Source organism: Branchiostoma lanceolatum, chromosome 4 (genome assembly GCF_035083965.1).
Source record: "Branchiostoma lanceolatum isolate klBraLanc5 chromosome 4, klBraLanc5.hap2, whole genome shotgun sequence".
NCBI lineage: Eukaryota > Metazoa > Chordata > Leptocardii > Amphioxiformes > Branchiostomatidae > Branchiostoma > Branchiostoma lanceolatum.
Genome location: NC_089725.1, coordinates 23,166,920 through 23,181,659, shown reverse-complemented (window position 1 = coordinate 23,181,659; position 14,740 = coordinate 23,166,920). Strand labels below are relative to the sequence as shown.

Sequence of the window (14,740 nt, the reverse complement as noted above, 5' to 3'; positions counted from 1 at the left end):
TCAATAAAACTGTACAATGTACTTGCAAAAAAGCTGCATGCTTTTTATCTTTGTGGTTTTTCAGGCCTTTTGTATCTAGAAATTAGATGGCTGAGGGTGAATGCAAGTAATACTAATATCTATAAATGGTCAGCTAATAGTGGACAACCTCAAGTCAACCGCTCAATCTTCTGACTTCTCTGAATGGACTCAACTTACTCTGTGAATCGCTCCCTACTATAGCTCTAATATCTAGAAATGGTTTTCAGAGCCTGTTTTGAGAGCCCCTACATACTCCTGCAAGTCTAACCCCGTATCATGGGGAAAAACAGACGATAAAACGGAGAGTGAGTGTATGTAAGATATGTATGCAGTTTTCTCATGGCCAGTCATTACTCTTGCTCAAGAACTTAATCTAGATAATCCAAAAAAGAACACAGTACATCTTGTATGACAACACTTGATTTATTATTAATGATTAACTTCTATAACTCCTAACCTACTGCCATACATAAAGCTGCAGAAAATGACATAAATACACTTTTTGTCAGCAACTGCAAATGATCTGTTGCAACCAGATAAAGGTGAAGTGACATACTGGTACTAAATGTACATACTGTATATGTTTTAGCAACCACGAGGAGGGCTTTTGTCAGAGTAGTCCAGAGGTGTACCCAAAATTATCTACTTCCTGCATCATCAATTAGTATTTCACACATCAACGAAGTATCTTCAAGTTCATCACTGGTAAGAGTAAAACAGTATTGCTAATACAACCCAAAGTCTGCAGTCTGATAGATGCATGATCAAAAGAATCTTAGAAACATTTTGGAATAAAATAAACATGTCTGTATATTATGTATTTAAAAAGAAATGCTGTGTGAAGGTCCAAAATCATGGGTTGTTCCAAGAAGGTTTATATACTAAACCTCTTGTACATCATACTACTTATTCTCCTACAGGCAACATGGATGGTTTAACCATTAAGTGTACAAAGAGACACTCATTGCTCATGTCCAGACAACTGACAATAAGTTACAACTGTTGATTTCCTGCCTGACAATAAGGTGCAGGATTATGGTTGGGAGATGGGGGACTTAACAGTGAACTGTGATAGCTCATGGGGGCAGTTGACAACTAAAGATAATTCAGTTGGTTCAATGGTTTGTTGTTGACTGTGGTGCCTCTTGCACATATAGTTCATGATCAGTGTAGTTGGGCTTCAGCAGATTGTCAAATTACCCAAATCTAATCCATCATTCGATTTCCAGGGCCCCACTTGTATCTCCATTATTGCATGAGTAAGAGAGAAACGGTATGGTACAAATCAAATGTAGGTTGGTCTCTCAGTAAAATGTCATATCTGGCACTGTGGGTTACCTCCCAGTCTCTGTATATATATTGGATAAAATATATGTCTCTTTAAGGTCCTTTAAGTCTTCTTTCTGTGAATGTTGGTCGTTGCCATGTGAGTCGTCTCGTGTGAAGTTGTCGAACACCGTGTGTTGTGATGAAATCCCAAGTGATGCAGTTGTAGACAGTCCTGGAAACGGGGCGCCCCCTGGACAGAGCGGTGTCTCCATGGGTCAAACAGAACTGCAGAGGTCATCTGCACCGCTCCAGGCTTGATGGGCACCTTCACTGTTCCTCGAACTTGGATTTGTTCTTGAGTAGATAGGCTGCAAGATACTCTATGGGGTTGGGCGGGCGCTCTTTCGCCAGGGTAGAAAGTCCCTGCAGAAGGATGGGAACGACTGTTTGGTCCAAATAAGCCCGCGTCGGCAGGGACTGTAGTTCAACTTTCTGCTTTATTGGCTTTTCCGCCGCCTCCTTCTCGGCTGTTATCATTTTCTGCACATTGTCGGTAAGCCCCAGCTTCTCGTGTGGCGTCTCCATAGGCTGTGGCTCGCCAGTAGCGGCGTTTCCCGCGTCTCCGGTCTGCATGGGCTGTTGTTCGTCCGCCATTTTCTCTGCGTCTTCAACACACGGCGCATGCGTTCTAGAACGGAGGAATCGCTTTCCCTGTTGCTAAGGTGTAGCACTGGGCCGAAAAATATATTCTTCCGCCATACCTTTTAACTTTCTATCGAGACGTTTTTTTGAGAAAATTTCATGAACATTTCGATAAGAATAACATTTCTGTGCTTCAAAATTATTGTTCGTGTCTTTGATCCGGGATTACACAAAAGAAAAGTGTCCCCAAAGGACGGTTTATTTTCTCTACCGTCGGATGTACAAGCGTCCTGGTGCAGGTGTTGTTCGGCCACAGTTTACCCCTACAACAACCTGAGTTCGCGGTGAATACGAAACTTGTCAAGCTTTGGAAGATGGACGAAAACGCGGAAAATAATGGAGAGCAGGTCAACAACAAGGCCGAGGACACGGAGGAGAATGAGGGGGAGTTGTCAGTAGACGATCTACGAGCTGAGCTGGAGAAAATCGACATAGAGGTGCCAGAAGTGGAAATGTAAGTGGGAGGGGGGTGTCTACCATCCTTTTAAAATGAATGGATTTCCACCTCTGATAGATGGTGGCTGAAGAATTATGGTTACGTTACTTTACTTTACTTTACTTTACTTTACTTTACTACGCCAACTGTTGACTCTGCTAGCTCATCGTAAGGATAACTGTATAATAAACTCATCTGTTCCTTCCTTCTCTTGCTTTGATTACTCTTGTAGTGATCATCAGATCTAGGCTGTAAAAAATCAATGTACCTTTCCCCAACAGTTCAGAAGTAAACATACAGCAGGAGGACGCCTATGCAGAGTTCCCCGTGTCCTACAAGGAGAACACCAACAAGGAGAAGCTGATCCTGGCTTATGCTGAGAACTTCCGCAGACAGTATGTCCACCTGTACCGGGACAGAAAACCACTCTTTCTCAACCCTGTCAATGAGTGTGGCATTGAAGTAAGTAATTTAACGTTAGCATATAAAGCTTTGTGGATTTGATTTTACTTGAAAAAAATAGAAAACCATCTATAACATCTAAAAACAAACAAGTGGCCAATCTCATAAGTTTCTTCAGCAACGACTGTTGTATGACATTACTTCTGTTGTGTAGGTAAATGCCTTAATGTTAGACTGTTAATGGTTTTAATATTTTCCCATCTTGTGTTTTCATGCAAGAAAGTTCTTTGAGAAAGTATAAACATATTTGCCTCTTTCCTGTCCATCAGAAATTTGTGAGCACCACCATCCGGCCCACCCTGCTGCCCTTCCAGGAGCTGTACAGCTATGACAACTGTGCTGAGTTTGTGGCCGACTATCTAGAGTTCCAGGCTCTGGACCCACCAGTGGACCTGGTAAGACACCTTCTATAGAAGTGTAACTGCACCAGATATTGTTACACCGTAACATTTCACCACATGCATTCAACGTTGAAATTATTTCAACCCTAGCTAAGTTAGTAACTTACAGCAAGTATTTATAGAGGGCCTGCATGGGGGGGTAGTGATTACGAATTACGGAAAATTTTCGCCGCCGATTACGAATTACGTTAAATTTTCAGAGCTGATTACGAATTACGTTAAATCATGAGGCTTCCCAGCCGACTTAAACACTTAACGCATGATTCAACTATCTAGTTCTGCATGAAAACTATTAATTTTTATATTTATTGTGGTGACAATGAATTTGTTGATGACCACACTAAACCGTCCTAGAAACTATAATGAGTAGCCGTGACGGCGGCAGGGAATTTTGTATGGGAGGGGACAGCAAGATATTGCTGAACGTACGTTGACCACGTCGAGCGCCGAAGGCGCGAGACGTCCGGGAAAATTGTGATAATCTTGACCCCCTGAAACGCTATAACCTTGATTTTGAGTGCCAAATTTAGCTGTTACACTAAGCTTTCTTTGATGACATATCTATAAGTGAAAAGATGGTATGGTGCGCGATGCCCTGAGTCCCGACATATATCGCGCCGGAGCGGCCCGGCGATTGTAGGTGGATCCGAGATAATACCCGGGAAAATGGTAAAATCTCGACCCGCTCAAATACTTTTTGAGGGTCAATATCTGCATTTATGAAAAGTACACAAGGGTTTCTGCTAGATTGTTTGCCCTCCCGACATATTTTCACCGGAGGCGTACATGTAACAATCGCAGGTGGGCCCGAGGGCATGCACCCCGAGAAAATTTTGAAATCTTTACCCTTTGAAACGCTATTTCCTGCATTTTTAGGGGCACATTTGACACGTTTGACTGGTAATCTAAGCTATGTTTTATGGCATCTCTTTGATTGAAAAATACACAATGATTCCAGCTTGATATTCGGGGGCGACGCCTTCGGAACATATTTTTTACCAGAGGCGCGACAATACTAAGTGGGTCTGGGCGCATGTTTCATGGGAAAATGTTGAGATCTTTACCCTCTGAAATGCTATTTCCTGCATTTTGAGGGGCAACTTTGCCGGGAGACTGCTGGAAATAAGCCTACGTTTTGCTAGTAGATTACGTTTTACGTTGCATAAAGGTAACTGCCTACGTTTTACGTAGAATCAAAGTGACCAATTACGCGTTACGGCCAATGTACTGATTACGAATTACGTTGATTTTGGGTGGCTGATTACGGATTACGAAGTCCAAAACGGCATGATTACGCCTTACGGAAAAAGGGCATGCAGGCCCTCTTTATACAGCAAGTATTTGGAAGCTTCATTCAGGTTTCAACATTGTTCCTTCTAGTGTGAGCTGAAGTTTATTCACCAGCACCTGTCTCTCCTGTCACTTTTACAGCCAAACCAGCTGGTCTCCCCAACCACAGCACTGAAGAGCCAGAAAGGCAACAGTTTTGACTTTGGTACATTGCTGTGCTCCATGCTGCTGGGTGCAGGGTACGATGCGTACTGTGTGAGTGGGTATGCCACCCGTGAGATCTGCCTGATGGACCAGACCAGGGATGTCTGCCCACTGATGAAGAAGAAAGGAGAGGTATGTCTTAATATACTTAGTATCTTTTATGCTTGTGCTCTCCCATGGTTGTGATAAGAGCATTGGGAAATCTACCAGAAAGTACATAATAATGCAACAGAAAGTTCGAAACATTGCTTGGCTTTCAGAAAGATGTTTTCAATAGGACAAGGAGTCTTTGTCAAGCTATTCATTCTGTGCTCTTTCAAGTCTTTGTCTAATGTCTGGTAACTTTGGTTACAACTTCATGTTTCCCTTTTCTAAGCCTTATGTCAACAGTTGTGAATCTTGACAATCAGTACTCAGACTGCGTATTTGTGTCCATAACAGCTGAAGTCTGAAGAGAAGAAAAAAGAGATGCGTAAGTACCAAGTCAAGCCTCCCAAGGACCTGCGCAGTAAGTTTGACCTGAAGATGCAGGCAAGGAAAGAGGCAGAGGAGGAGGCCAAGGCAGCAGAGAGGAGGAAGGAGGAGGAGGCACGGATCAGTGTAAGTTACAGTCTCATGAAACATTGCTAAGTTATGTGATTGCAGTGTCTACTCTGTGTACTCCATCCTCATTAGTATGTGTGTCTTGCTAACAAAAAGTTAGTCTCCTGCAAAAGTGATGAATGTGAGCTGATATGTAGTGCACTGTTATTGTTTACATGCATGTCTCTAATATTGCTTACATGTTGTTTTACTATGCTTGGAGAAATCTTGCTGACCAACATACGTAAAAGCACAGGGTAAGGGGAAAACCCTGTATAGGTACCCGTACCCGTATAGGTACCCGTATGGGTATACCGGTATACCCCATTTGGGGCCCCAACAAGCCAGGAAACACGCTATAACGGCCGCCATATGGGGCACCCAGAACGGCTGTTTTTTTACGGTCTCCACATTGATAGAAGACACAAACAGTTGACTATACTAGGTCAGAAAATAGCTGAACAATCATATTTTACGATCTTTTGATTTCTATGAAGGATGGAGGTTTGTAAAATACGGAATTTGCGAAGTTCGTACACAGTGCTCGGGTATACACTGGAAACATGTCGGGAACACAAAGTCACAATTCTCTGGGAATGTATCGGGAAACGTTAGCAGTTGTCCTCCGGATTTTTAATAGGCTGGTCGGAGCACTATCGGTGTTGCATAGGTCGATGTACATTTCCCGACATACACACGGTGATTTTTCGATGGTCTCGAAATTCCTGATAAGAAACCCATGTTTCCCGACAAATTTGTCGGTAATACGTCGTTTCTTTTTCCCACAGACTTCGATGCCGGTCGTCAAGGCAATAAGTAACAAACACGGCGGAGGGGACTCCCCGGCTTGGATGAAACTATGGCAACGGCGTTGATTGACGGGTAGCCGCGGTACTGGTTACCATGGACACTGCATGATTGACAGCCGAGAGACAAGCACATGGTCGTCGCGGCACGCAGCTTAATAAAAAGGAAACTTCAGACAATAATCGATCAGCTGTTCTCCAACACCATATTTGATATTTACGGATGTTAACTTTTATTGCTTAGTTATAAGACTTAGTTTGTACGTAGTTTGTAGTAGAACGTGCGGAACTCGCTGTACTGTTTGTTTTGTCAATAAAGCTTTTATTACAACCGGCAAAAAATAAAATATTAAAAGGAACGATATTTCTGTAGAATTCTGTAATCGGCAAGTATGGGAAGCATAGTTAAGCTATTATAAACGAGGAAACATCGATAAGTTCTCAATAACCAAGGAAATTCATTTAAAGGACGCGGAAGTATAAACCCGGAATCGAACCTACAGCTCGCGGCGCCGTACGGCAGGCAATTGTTCGCAAACGCAAGCGGCGTATCGCGGTGAGCTAAATATTGCGGCGAGGTAACAATACCTTCAAACCACTTTAATACAAACGGCCCATCACGCGGGGTTCCACAGCTGCAGTCCGTAATGACTATACTTGCATTGTTCTACGGTCGAACGTTACGTGTTTCTGTTTGTTTTGTTCAATTCTACTTTAAAATGTCACACACGTCGTTCGCTAACAAAGTGATAATATGAACAATTGAAGCGATTTTATTTTAACAGACGACAAGTGCCCACATCATATACCCGATCTAACGAACGTAATTAAAATAGCGCTGATAGCTCACCTGGTAATGTTGTTGTCCATCAATCCAAACCAGGCAAGATGTGCAGGTTCGAGCCCATCGATTCATTTCTATGTTTTATTTTTCACTGTTACAGTCAACATTACTTTAATTTATTTTTATATTTTATGATGTTATTTTTATATTATCATGTTTTGATGTTTTGTTATTCTTAATTTTTTTACATCCATCTCTATCTGCTTCCTTGATGAAGGCCTCCGGTCTCTGGGTGTTGTCCTTGCACTTCTACTAGTTGACTCGTCGTTTTGTTCTGACGGCGTCTTTGCCAACGCTAACAAAGCACGTGAGCCATCATCGTATATCTTTCCTAGCCTGGTTGGGACACTGGATAAGAAATAAAAAATGGTTGTTACATGTACTTACAATTGGAAACAATAGCGATGCATTTTTATTGAAACTAGAAAACATTCCAACAGTTTGTGAACAAACATTCTTTTTTAATTTTTCGTGGAGCCGTCAACTTCTAATGGCCCAAATCGCTGCACTTTGCGCGGAAACATGCGCTGATTTTTGCGCCACTTAGTGCTTGCAATTGGTTGAACTGTGGCAAGAATCACCAGTAAGACTGGGAGGAATATTTCAATATTCCATAATCATATTTGTTGAATGAAAATAAATTGACAATATAATTCCGAATCCCATAGTCAGTCCATAGTCACTAGTCAAGTCGCAGCATGTTTTTGAACGTTACAAATAAAGGCGCTTATCCAGTGCGAGATTCAGTAAAAGTAATGCAATGTTTGAAAAAACCTTATTGATATGACCATCATAACACCCCGGTTACCATCTGATGATGATGATCCACTGTATTCTGCGGCTCGGAGGTCAGAATCTAGGCGTACTAAATTAAGGCAATACGTTTCTTCTCAGTAGTCATTCGTTTCTCAGTAGTGCTTCGTTTGCCGTCGGTGACAAGAAATGTGTATGGAAAAGACGAAAGTTTCGGATGCTGGACAACTGAGTTGCATCGACAAAGTTCGTTATCTCTTTTAATGTTTGCAACTTTCATTTTGTAGTTTGATTGTATTTTCTGATTTCTTTCAGCAATTTACATTATCATATTATTTCAGTATTTCTTCTCTTGTTAACATACTGCGTATCAAATTACCGTGGTCCGGAAAAATGCAGCCGATGGTGGTTAATCCGTCTCGATGCTCGAACTCCTGTGGACCAGCTTCAAGTTCAATGTTTTGATTACTGTTATTTTGTTAATAAAATATAATCTGTGAAAATTTTATGTGAGTTCATGTTAGCTTTCCGAACTTGTTAGCTCTTGGGAACGTCAGTTTTAGTGACATGAAACAAACAGTTGGAAAAAAAAAACACCGAAACAAATCAATACGAAAGCAAACTGAACGGGAACAAGAGGAATAAATTGATGAACAATTGTCTTTTCATTAAGATGAATCGATCCGTCCGGAAAGTCCGTCCCCATCCTCAAGCACGGCCGGTATAACTAGCACGCCGGTTGTCACGAATCTGAAAAGACGAATATGGAATACATGAGATCTAGCTATATACAGCTTATTGTAGCGGTCAACTATCCACGAATAACAATAGCGGCGGAGTTTAAAAAAAAAGGACCCCAAACAAAATTATCTACCAACACAGTAATCGTACAATGACCTGGTTTGCCTTTTGACGAAAATATATCAAGGAAAATTTACGGCAATTAGAAAACAATGGAAAAAAATGTCTAACTCGTCCGACGAGATTTTGCTACAATATCGTAATAATCGGGGCCTGACACACATCATGACCGCGAGTGACCTCTTGCGTGAAAACCGACACATGCCCGACATTCGTCGGTAATATATACGAAGGCTATCGGGAAAGTAACGGGCGAACTCCATTGATTTGGTCTGATTTCTGGATCTGTATCGGGTTCAACATCGGTAAAAGCTGCAGTGAAAAACCGACAGAAATCTGGTACTATTCCGTTACCAATACGACTAGCCGTGGCGACTAACGAAGGGTGTTTTGGCTTGATATTACTCTTATATCCGACCTCCCCGAGCACTGTGGAACGTGCGAGCACCGATCTCGGAGACTTTTCAACTAAAACCCGTTCTGAAAAGAAATAGAAAAAACACCAAAACTATCAATCTTTCCGCTCTTCATTATCTTCAGATGCAATACTCATGATCTGTTTGGCTGGAGCTGCCAGTAAACCTGCTTAAAACCTACAGGAAATGCCGTTCTCGATGCACGGAAGGTCTGCCATCTACTCTACTCTACTCTACATGTGCGAATTAGCCGCTTAGACGGAAAGTAACCACTTATTGCGACACAAAGATTACGGCCATTCGGCGTGATTTGTCTGAAAATGCATTGCTCGATCTCTGTCTTTAGCGTGAGGCGTTTCCTGTAGGTTTTCAGAACGGGTTTAGTTGGAAGGTCTCCGAGATCGGTGCTCCGAGATCGCACGTTCTGGCAGTCGCTCCGTACAAAGTAAGCAACTTCGCAAATTCCGTATATTCCAAACCTCCGTCCTTCGTAAAATATGATTGTTAGGCTATTTTCTGACCGAGTATAGTCAACTGTTTGTGTCTTACTCTATATCAATGTGGAGACCGTAAAAAAACAGCCGTTATTCTGGGTGCCCCATATGGCGGCCGTCATAGCGTGTTTCCTGGCTTGTTGGGGCCCCAAATGGGGTATACCGGTATACCTATACAGGTATACGGGTACGGGTACCTATACAGGGTTTTCCCCCTACCCAAAAGCACACTCATGTATAATTGTGTTCTCATTGTCCTATAGGAGATGGAGAAGCCCAAGCCTGATGCCCTGCATGGCCTGCGTATCCACTGCTGGGTGCTGGTGTTATCAGGCAAGAGGGAGGTCCCTGACAGCTTCTTTTTAGAGCCACTGACTGGCAACACCTACCCTACCGAAGATGACAAGTTCCTGGGGATTGAGTCAGTCTGGAACCACCAGAATTACTGGGTCAACATGCAGGACTGCTCAAATGGCTGCAAGGTAGGATCAAGTCTCAACCCCATGTTGGCATAATGGACTCTTACAGTATGTTAAAGTCCCACATGCATGACAAATGCTTTGAATGAGTGACAATGAGTGCAGTATCTAACAGATTGCACATCTCTGTCTGCTGTAGGACCTGAGTTTTGACCTGGGTGACTCGGCTAAGTGGGAGTACCTGCTGCACAGCTCAGAGAAGCCCAGTCTGGAGATCCCTGATGTGGAGGCAGAGTTGTACGAGGGCCTGGATGATGATGAGGTAAGCACATACTGACACACGGCCAATCCTGTTCATGTTTAGTCTTGTAGCACAGGCCTTTTTTTACTAAAACAAGTCAGTCCCCATGTTTTCTCTGCATTTGTTCTTCTGTACATGCATCTATACAAAGCTCAAAGGTCAATGTTATAGGATTGAAGGATCATATATATATATATATCATTAGTACCTACAGTGAAGCCAACGTTAAGTATGCTTCTTACTGTTGTTATTCATAAGCTCATTATTTCCTTGACTTCCACAGGAGGAGCAAGAAGACGATAAACACCTGGAAATGCCACCGTCTTGGGTTCATCCCATCCTTGTCACACCAAAAGGTAGGATACATTGTACTTCAGTTGCATCAGAGGGTGATAATTGGGTATCCCATCCTCTACAAGTGCTTTTAGTGATATTTTCATGTTTTCATAACTCATTTATTTGCTTTTTTGATGTCGTCGGTTGTTTTTGAATTTTTATTATGTAGTCTAGTCTTGTAATAAATCATGTGCTTCTTTTCCTTAGAATATGAGACACGGTGTCCACTTGGCAAGAAGACCATCCTGTACAAGAAGGCTCGGCTGGAGAAGTTTGCTCGGTACCTGTTAAAGGACGGCATGATCACCAAGTTGTCTGTCTATGATGACTATGAGTGTAAGTATGCTTGCAGAGGTGTGTAGAATACAAAGAAAATTCCTTGCAAAGGCTACTTGCTGAATGTCTTCCCTGAATGTATATAAAAAGTGTTAGTTTCTATACATTTCCAATACATTTCTCTGCCCATTTTGGCCATGAATTTGTGGTGACATTTGTTTTCTTTTCATCCCTCCCAGTGAAGAACCTTGTGTCAGTGAAGGAGTGGTTTGTGAACAGGCAAGACAAGCTGGAGCTGAGAGTTCATAATCACCGCACTGGGCTGATCACAGAATACAAGCTGCAGGGCAGGCTGGACTGCATGAAAGGTTGGTCGGACAAGTAAAAGTACAAGGCATACAACCCAAAACAGTCTTCTCCAATTCTAATTTTGTCTTATTCTATGCACTTTGGTGTGAATTATTAGGTTACAAGTACAGGAATTTCATTCCATGTCAACAGCCTTTTGTTACTGTTTATTCCTGGTATAGAGCACACCTACAAGTCTGGCAGCCCGGGTCCAGAGACAGACCGCGCCATGGTGTTCTATGACAAGGCCCGTGTGGACGGGCTGGTGAAGAGGGAGGAGACTCCCACAGAGATGACTGAACACTTCAAGGACAGGGACGACTTCCTGTACTACAGACATGTTGTCTTCAGCAAGAGGATGAAGAGGTTTGGGGCCTCCACAGATGCAAACCACAGACCAATCCTGGTGAGCTTCTTAAATTCTTGCTTTCAGATATCAAAGCGATTTACTGCATAAGTTGACAAATATGACCATTGCAAGGCTTGATATGTAAGTTACGGTTATTTTTACGTTCAAGATAGAGATGCTAAGAAAAGTAGACAAACATAATACGGTAGTCTTTATGGCTTAGCAAGTATGTTGGAGTTCTTCTAATCTTCAAATACATTGTATCCTCTTTCTCCAATTTTCAGAAAATCAGTGAGAGATTCCACAGGAACAAGGAAAAGTCTGCTAGCGAGGATGTTTCGGAGCGTGTGTTCCATATTGCGGAAGACCGCATCCAGCTGACATTCCACTGCGAGGACAACAGGGTCACTGCCTCCACTCGTGAGTTCATCAAACCTCCTAATGCCAACGACAAGAGCCAGACTATTAACATGACTCCGGACATGACCTCAACCTTCCAGGTTGACACAACAAAGAAGTCGCCAAAGAACCTGTACATCTATGATATGTTGGTGTCCCTGGTGGAGGCAGAGGACCAGTCCATACAGGCTATCAGGGGTTCAGAGGAAGAGGTGAGTTTCCATGATTTCCTGACTAACTCGAGTGTATGATAGACTTTCTTGCCTCATTATGTGCGGTGTGCAATGCAAATTAAAAATGGACTATACTGATATATGGAATACCTTTCTGCAGATAAAGGAGTGCCTGCTGGAGCGCATCAGAGAGGAAACAGTGTCCGAGCTGTCCATCTCAGTTTACGACACAGAGAGGAATGAGAAAGCCAAGCAACACAGGAAGGAACTGGTAGGTTATAGTATATACTCTCCTGTGATTGTCTTGTTCAATTACAAACTCAAGTAACCTAGCAGAGCTGATTTAAGAAATTTCCATTCATTTTCTTTTGTCCCCAATTAAGAGAAAACGTGTTTGTCTGAAAACAGACTAAATTACTTTGCCCAATTATGTTTGGAATTAGATGCTTTGTCTCCCCCCTCCACCATTAAAAAAACACATCCTTGTATAACTGTCTACTTGTTTCCCTCTCAGGAGCGACAGCAGCTGGAGGAAAAGTTACGGCGTCAGGAGCAGGAGCTGGACTACTTGGCCCCCTTCCTGGCACAGATGGGAGATCCCGACAAGATCGCTCGACAACAGGCCTTTAAACTGAAGGAGGACTGCCTGGCCGACCTCAAACAGAGGCTGATCGACAAGGCTAACCTCATCCAGAGCAGGTTTGAGAAGGTAGGAGACGTATACTATTTTACTATATATAGCTGGTTATTTCCTGAGATTGCTTCTTGTCCAAGTCATGCCCTGATTTGCTGAAAATGAACTGTCTTGCCTTATTTGATACCTGTCCTGACCTTATTTCATGCACCCTTGCAGGAGACCCAGGAACTGCAGAAGAGGCAGCAGTGGTACCAGCAGAACCAGGTGTCTATGACGAAGGAAGATGAGGAGGAGTATCTGGCCTACTGCTCAGAGGCCATGTTCAGGATCCACATACTGGAGCTCAGGCTTAACAGGTGAGGCTATCCTCCAAATGTGTTCAGAATGATTTTAGCAGGATGAGGAAACATATTACGTATCTTATCCACCCTCATTAAATCTGGACCCCTATCGCTCCACGTTACCTCACTCGCGAAGGGGCCCTGATAATCACCGCCGCCAGACACTTGCTCATGAATAATTAATGAGCTGGCCTTATTTGGCTATGAGCGGACTGACTAACTCATCTCCAGACGGAAGTCGCGGACAAGGTCTGTGGGCTTGTTCGGCTTTCGCTGCCGCTGGGAAGCCCATATAACAGAGGCTCTTCCCTCCGCCTGTCCTTACACTTAGAAATACGTCCCTGCCATCAAGCAGTGTCTGTAGGGTAGACTGCTAATGCTGACGAAGCCGCTCTAATCCAAACAAGTCTTCCACAGCTGAAGCAAAACTATCGGCTGCCATTTGTTTTGGATAACCAAAGCAACGATGTAACACGTAACCTGATTGATTGGTTGATAGCTTCCCAGCGTTCTTTGCGCGTTTGCTTCCGATGAAGGGAAGCAGACCCCTCTGATTGGCTGAAGCTGTTTTGGTGGTGACGTCGCCAGAACCATGTCTGGCGGCGGTGATTATCACGGCCCCTTCACGAACAAGGTAACGTGGAGCGATAGGGGTCCTGATTTAATGAGGGTGATCTTACCTGGACCCTTAAGTTTATTGTTGTCTTGTTGATAAACTAGTAATGTGCTACATAGGCACTACACATTTAGTCTAAAGCATTGCTCAATACATGACTGGTAAAACTGACCTTTGTATCATTCTGCTACAGACACAAGGAGATGGCCCCCCACAAGTACATGGCCCTGGAACAGAAAATCCGCACAGATGGTCGACTGTCTGATTACTTTTGAACTACACAGATTGCACAAGGTTTATGATGCACTTCCTCCAGAGAATGACACTTGCAATTTCAAGATGTATGATATTGCGTTGGCTAAAAAAATACTGCAACTATTTTTATGTATCACTTGGTCTTCCTGTCCTAGGTCCTGCTTTGTAAGTGTTACTGCTCAAATAAAAAAGAGGATGAAATGTATATGTTTATGACACAAATGTATAGAATTAGCTGAATGTTTTAAGGTGTTACAATGTAAAATAAATGACCATCTTGCTCTGTAAAGTTTACCAGTGGGTTTCAGATGATGTACATATTGCCGCACAAGAATATTGCTGAAAGTAAAGCTTTTTGCAATGATGCATTAATGTGTCCTTTTAGTTAAACCGACTATATCAATACAGATAACATTACATGTAGCGGTTCAGGACCATGGACATATAATTGTTCAGGACCATGGACATGAAACTGTTCAGGACCATGGTCACATAACTTCAGTACCATGGGCATGTACTGTTCAGTACCCTGGACATGTAACTATTCAGTGCCATGGGCATATAACTGTTCAGTACCATGGACATGTGACTATTCAGTACCATAAACATGTACTGTTCAGGACCATGGACATGTACTGTTCATGACCATGGACATGTACTGTTCATGACCATGGACATGTACTGTTCAGGACCATGGACATGTACTGTTCAGGACCATGGACATGTACTGTTCAGTACCATGGACATGT

General features: G+C 42.8%; 2 protein-coding genes across 2 annotated transcripts; one reads left to right on the top strand and one right to left on the bottom strand.

The window, feature by feature from the left end:
• Nucleotides 1-1,617: 1,617 nt before the first annotated feature.
• Nucleotides 1,618-1,944, bottom strand: LOC136431985 (protein dpy-30 homolog). The gene has a single exon (XM_066422994.1). The coding sequence runs from the start codon at nucleotides 1,942-1,944 to the stop codon at nucleotides 1,618-1,620; it is 327 nt and encodes a 108-aa protein (XP_066279091.1).
• A 69-nt stretch (nucleotides 1,945-2,013) lies between these two features.
• LOC136433445 (dynein regulatory complex subunit 7-like) lies at nucleotides 2,014-14,357 on the top strand. The gene is made up of 16 exons (XM_066425666.1): nucleotides 2,014-2,446; nucleotides 2,710-2,890; nucleotides 3,160-3,285; nucleotides 4,723-4,917; nucleotides 5,227-5,385; nucleotides 9,805-10,023; nucleotides 10,160-10,282; nucleotides 10,545-10,617; nucleotides 10,805-10,933; nucleotides 11,113-11,241; nucleotides 11,404-11,627; nucleotides 11,855-12,181; nucleotides 12,303-12,413; nucleotides 12,657-12,851; nucleotides 12,996-13,135; nucleotides 13,930-14,357. Exons 1-16 carry the CDS (start codon nucleotides 2,307-2,309, stop codon nucleotides 14,009-14,011), a joined length of 2,553 nt encoding a protein of 850 aa, XP_066281763.1. The 5' UTR covers nucleotides 2,014-2,306; the 3' UTR covers nucleotides 14,012-14,357.
• Nucleotides 14,358-14,740: the final 383 nt, after the last annotated feature.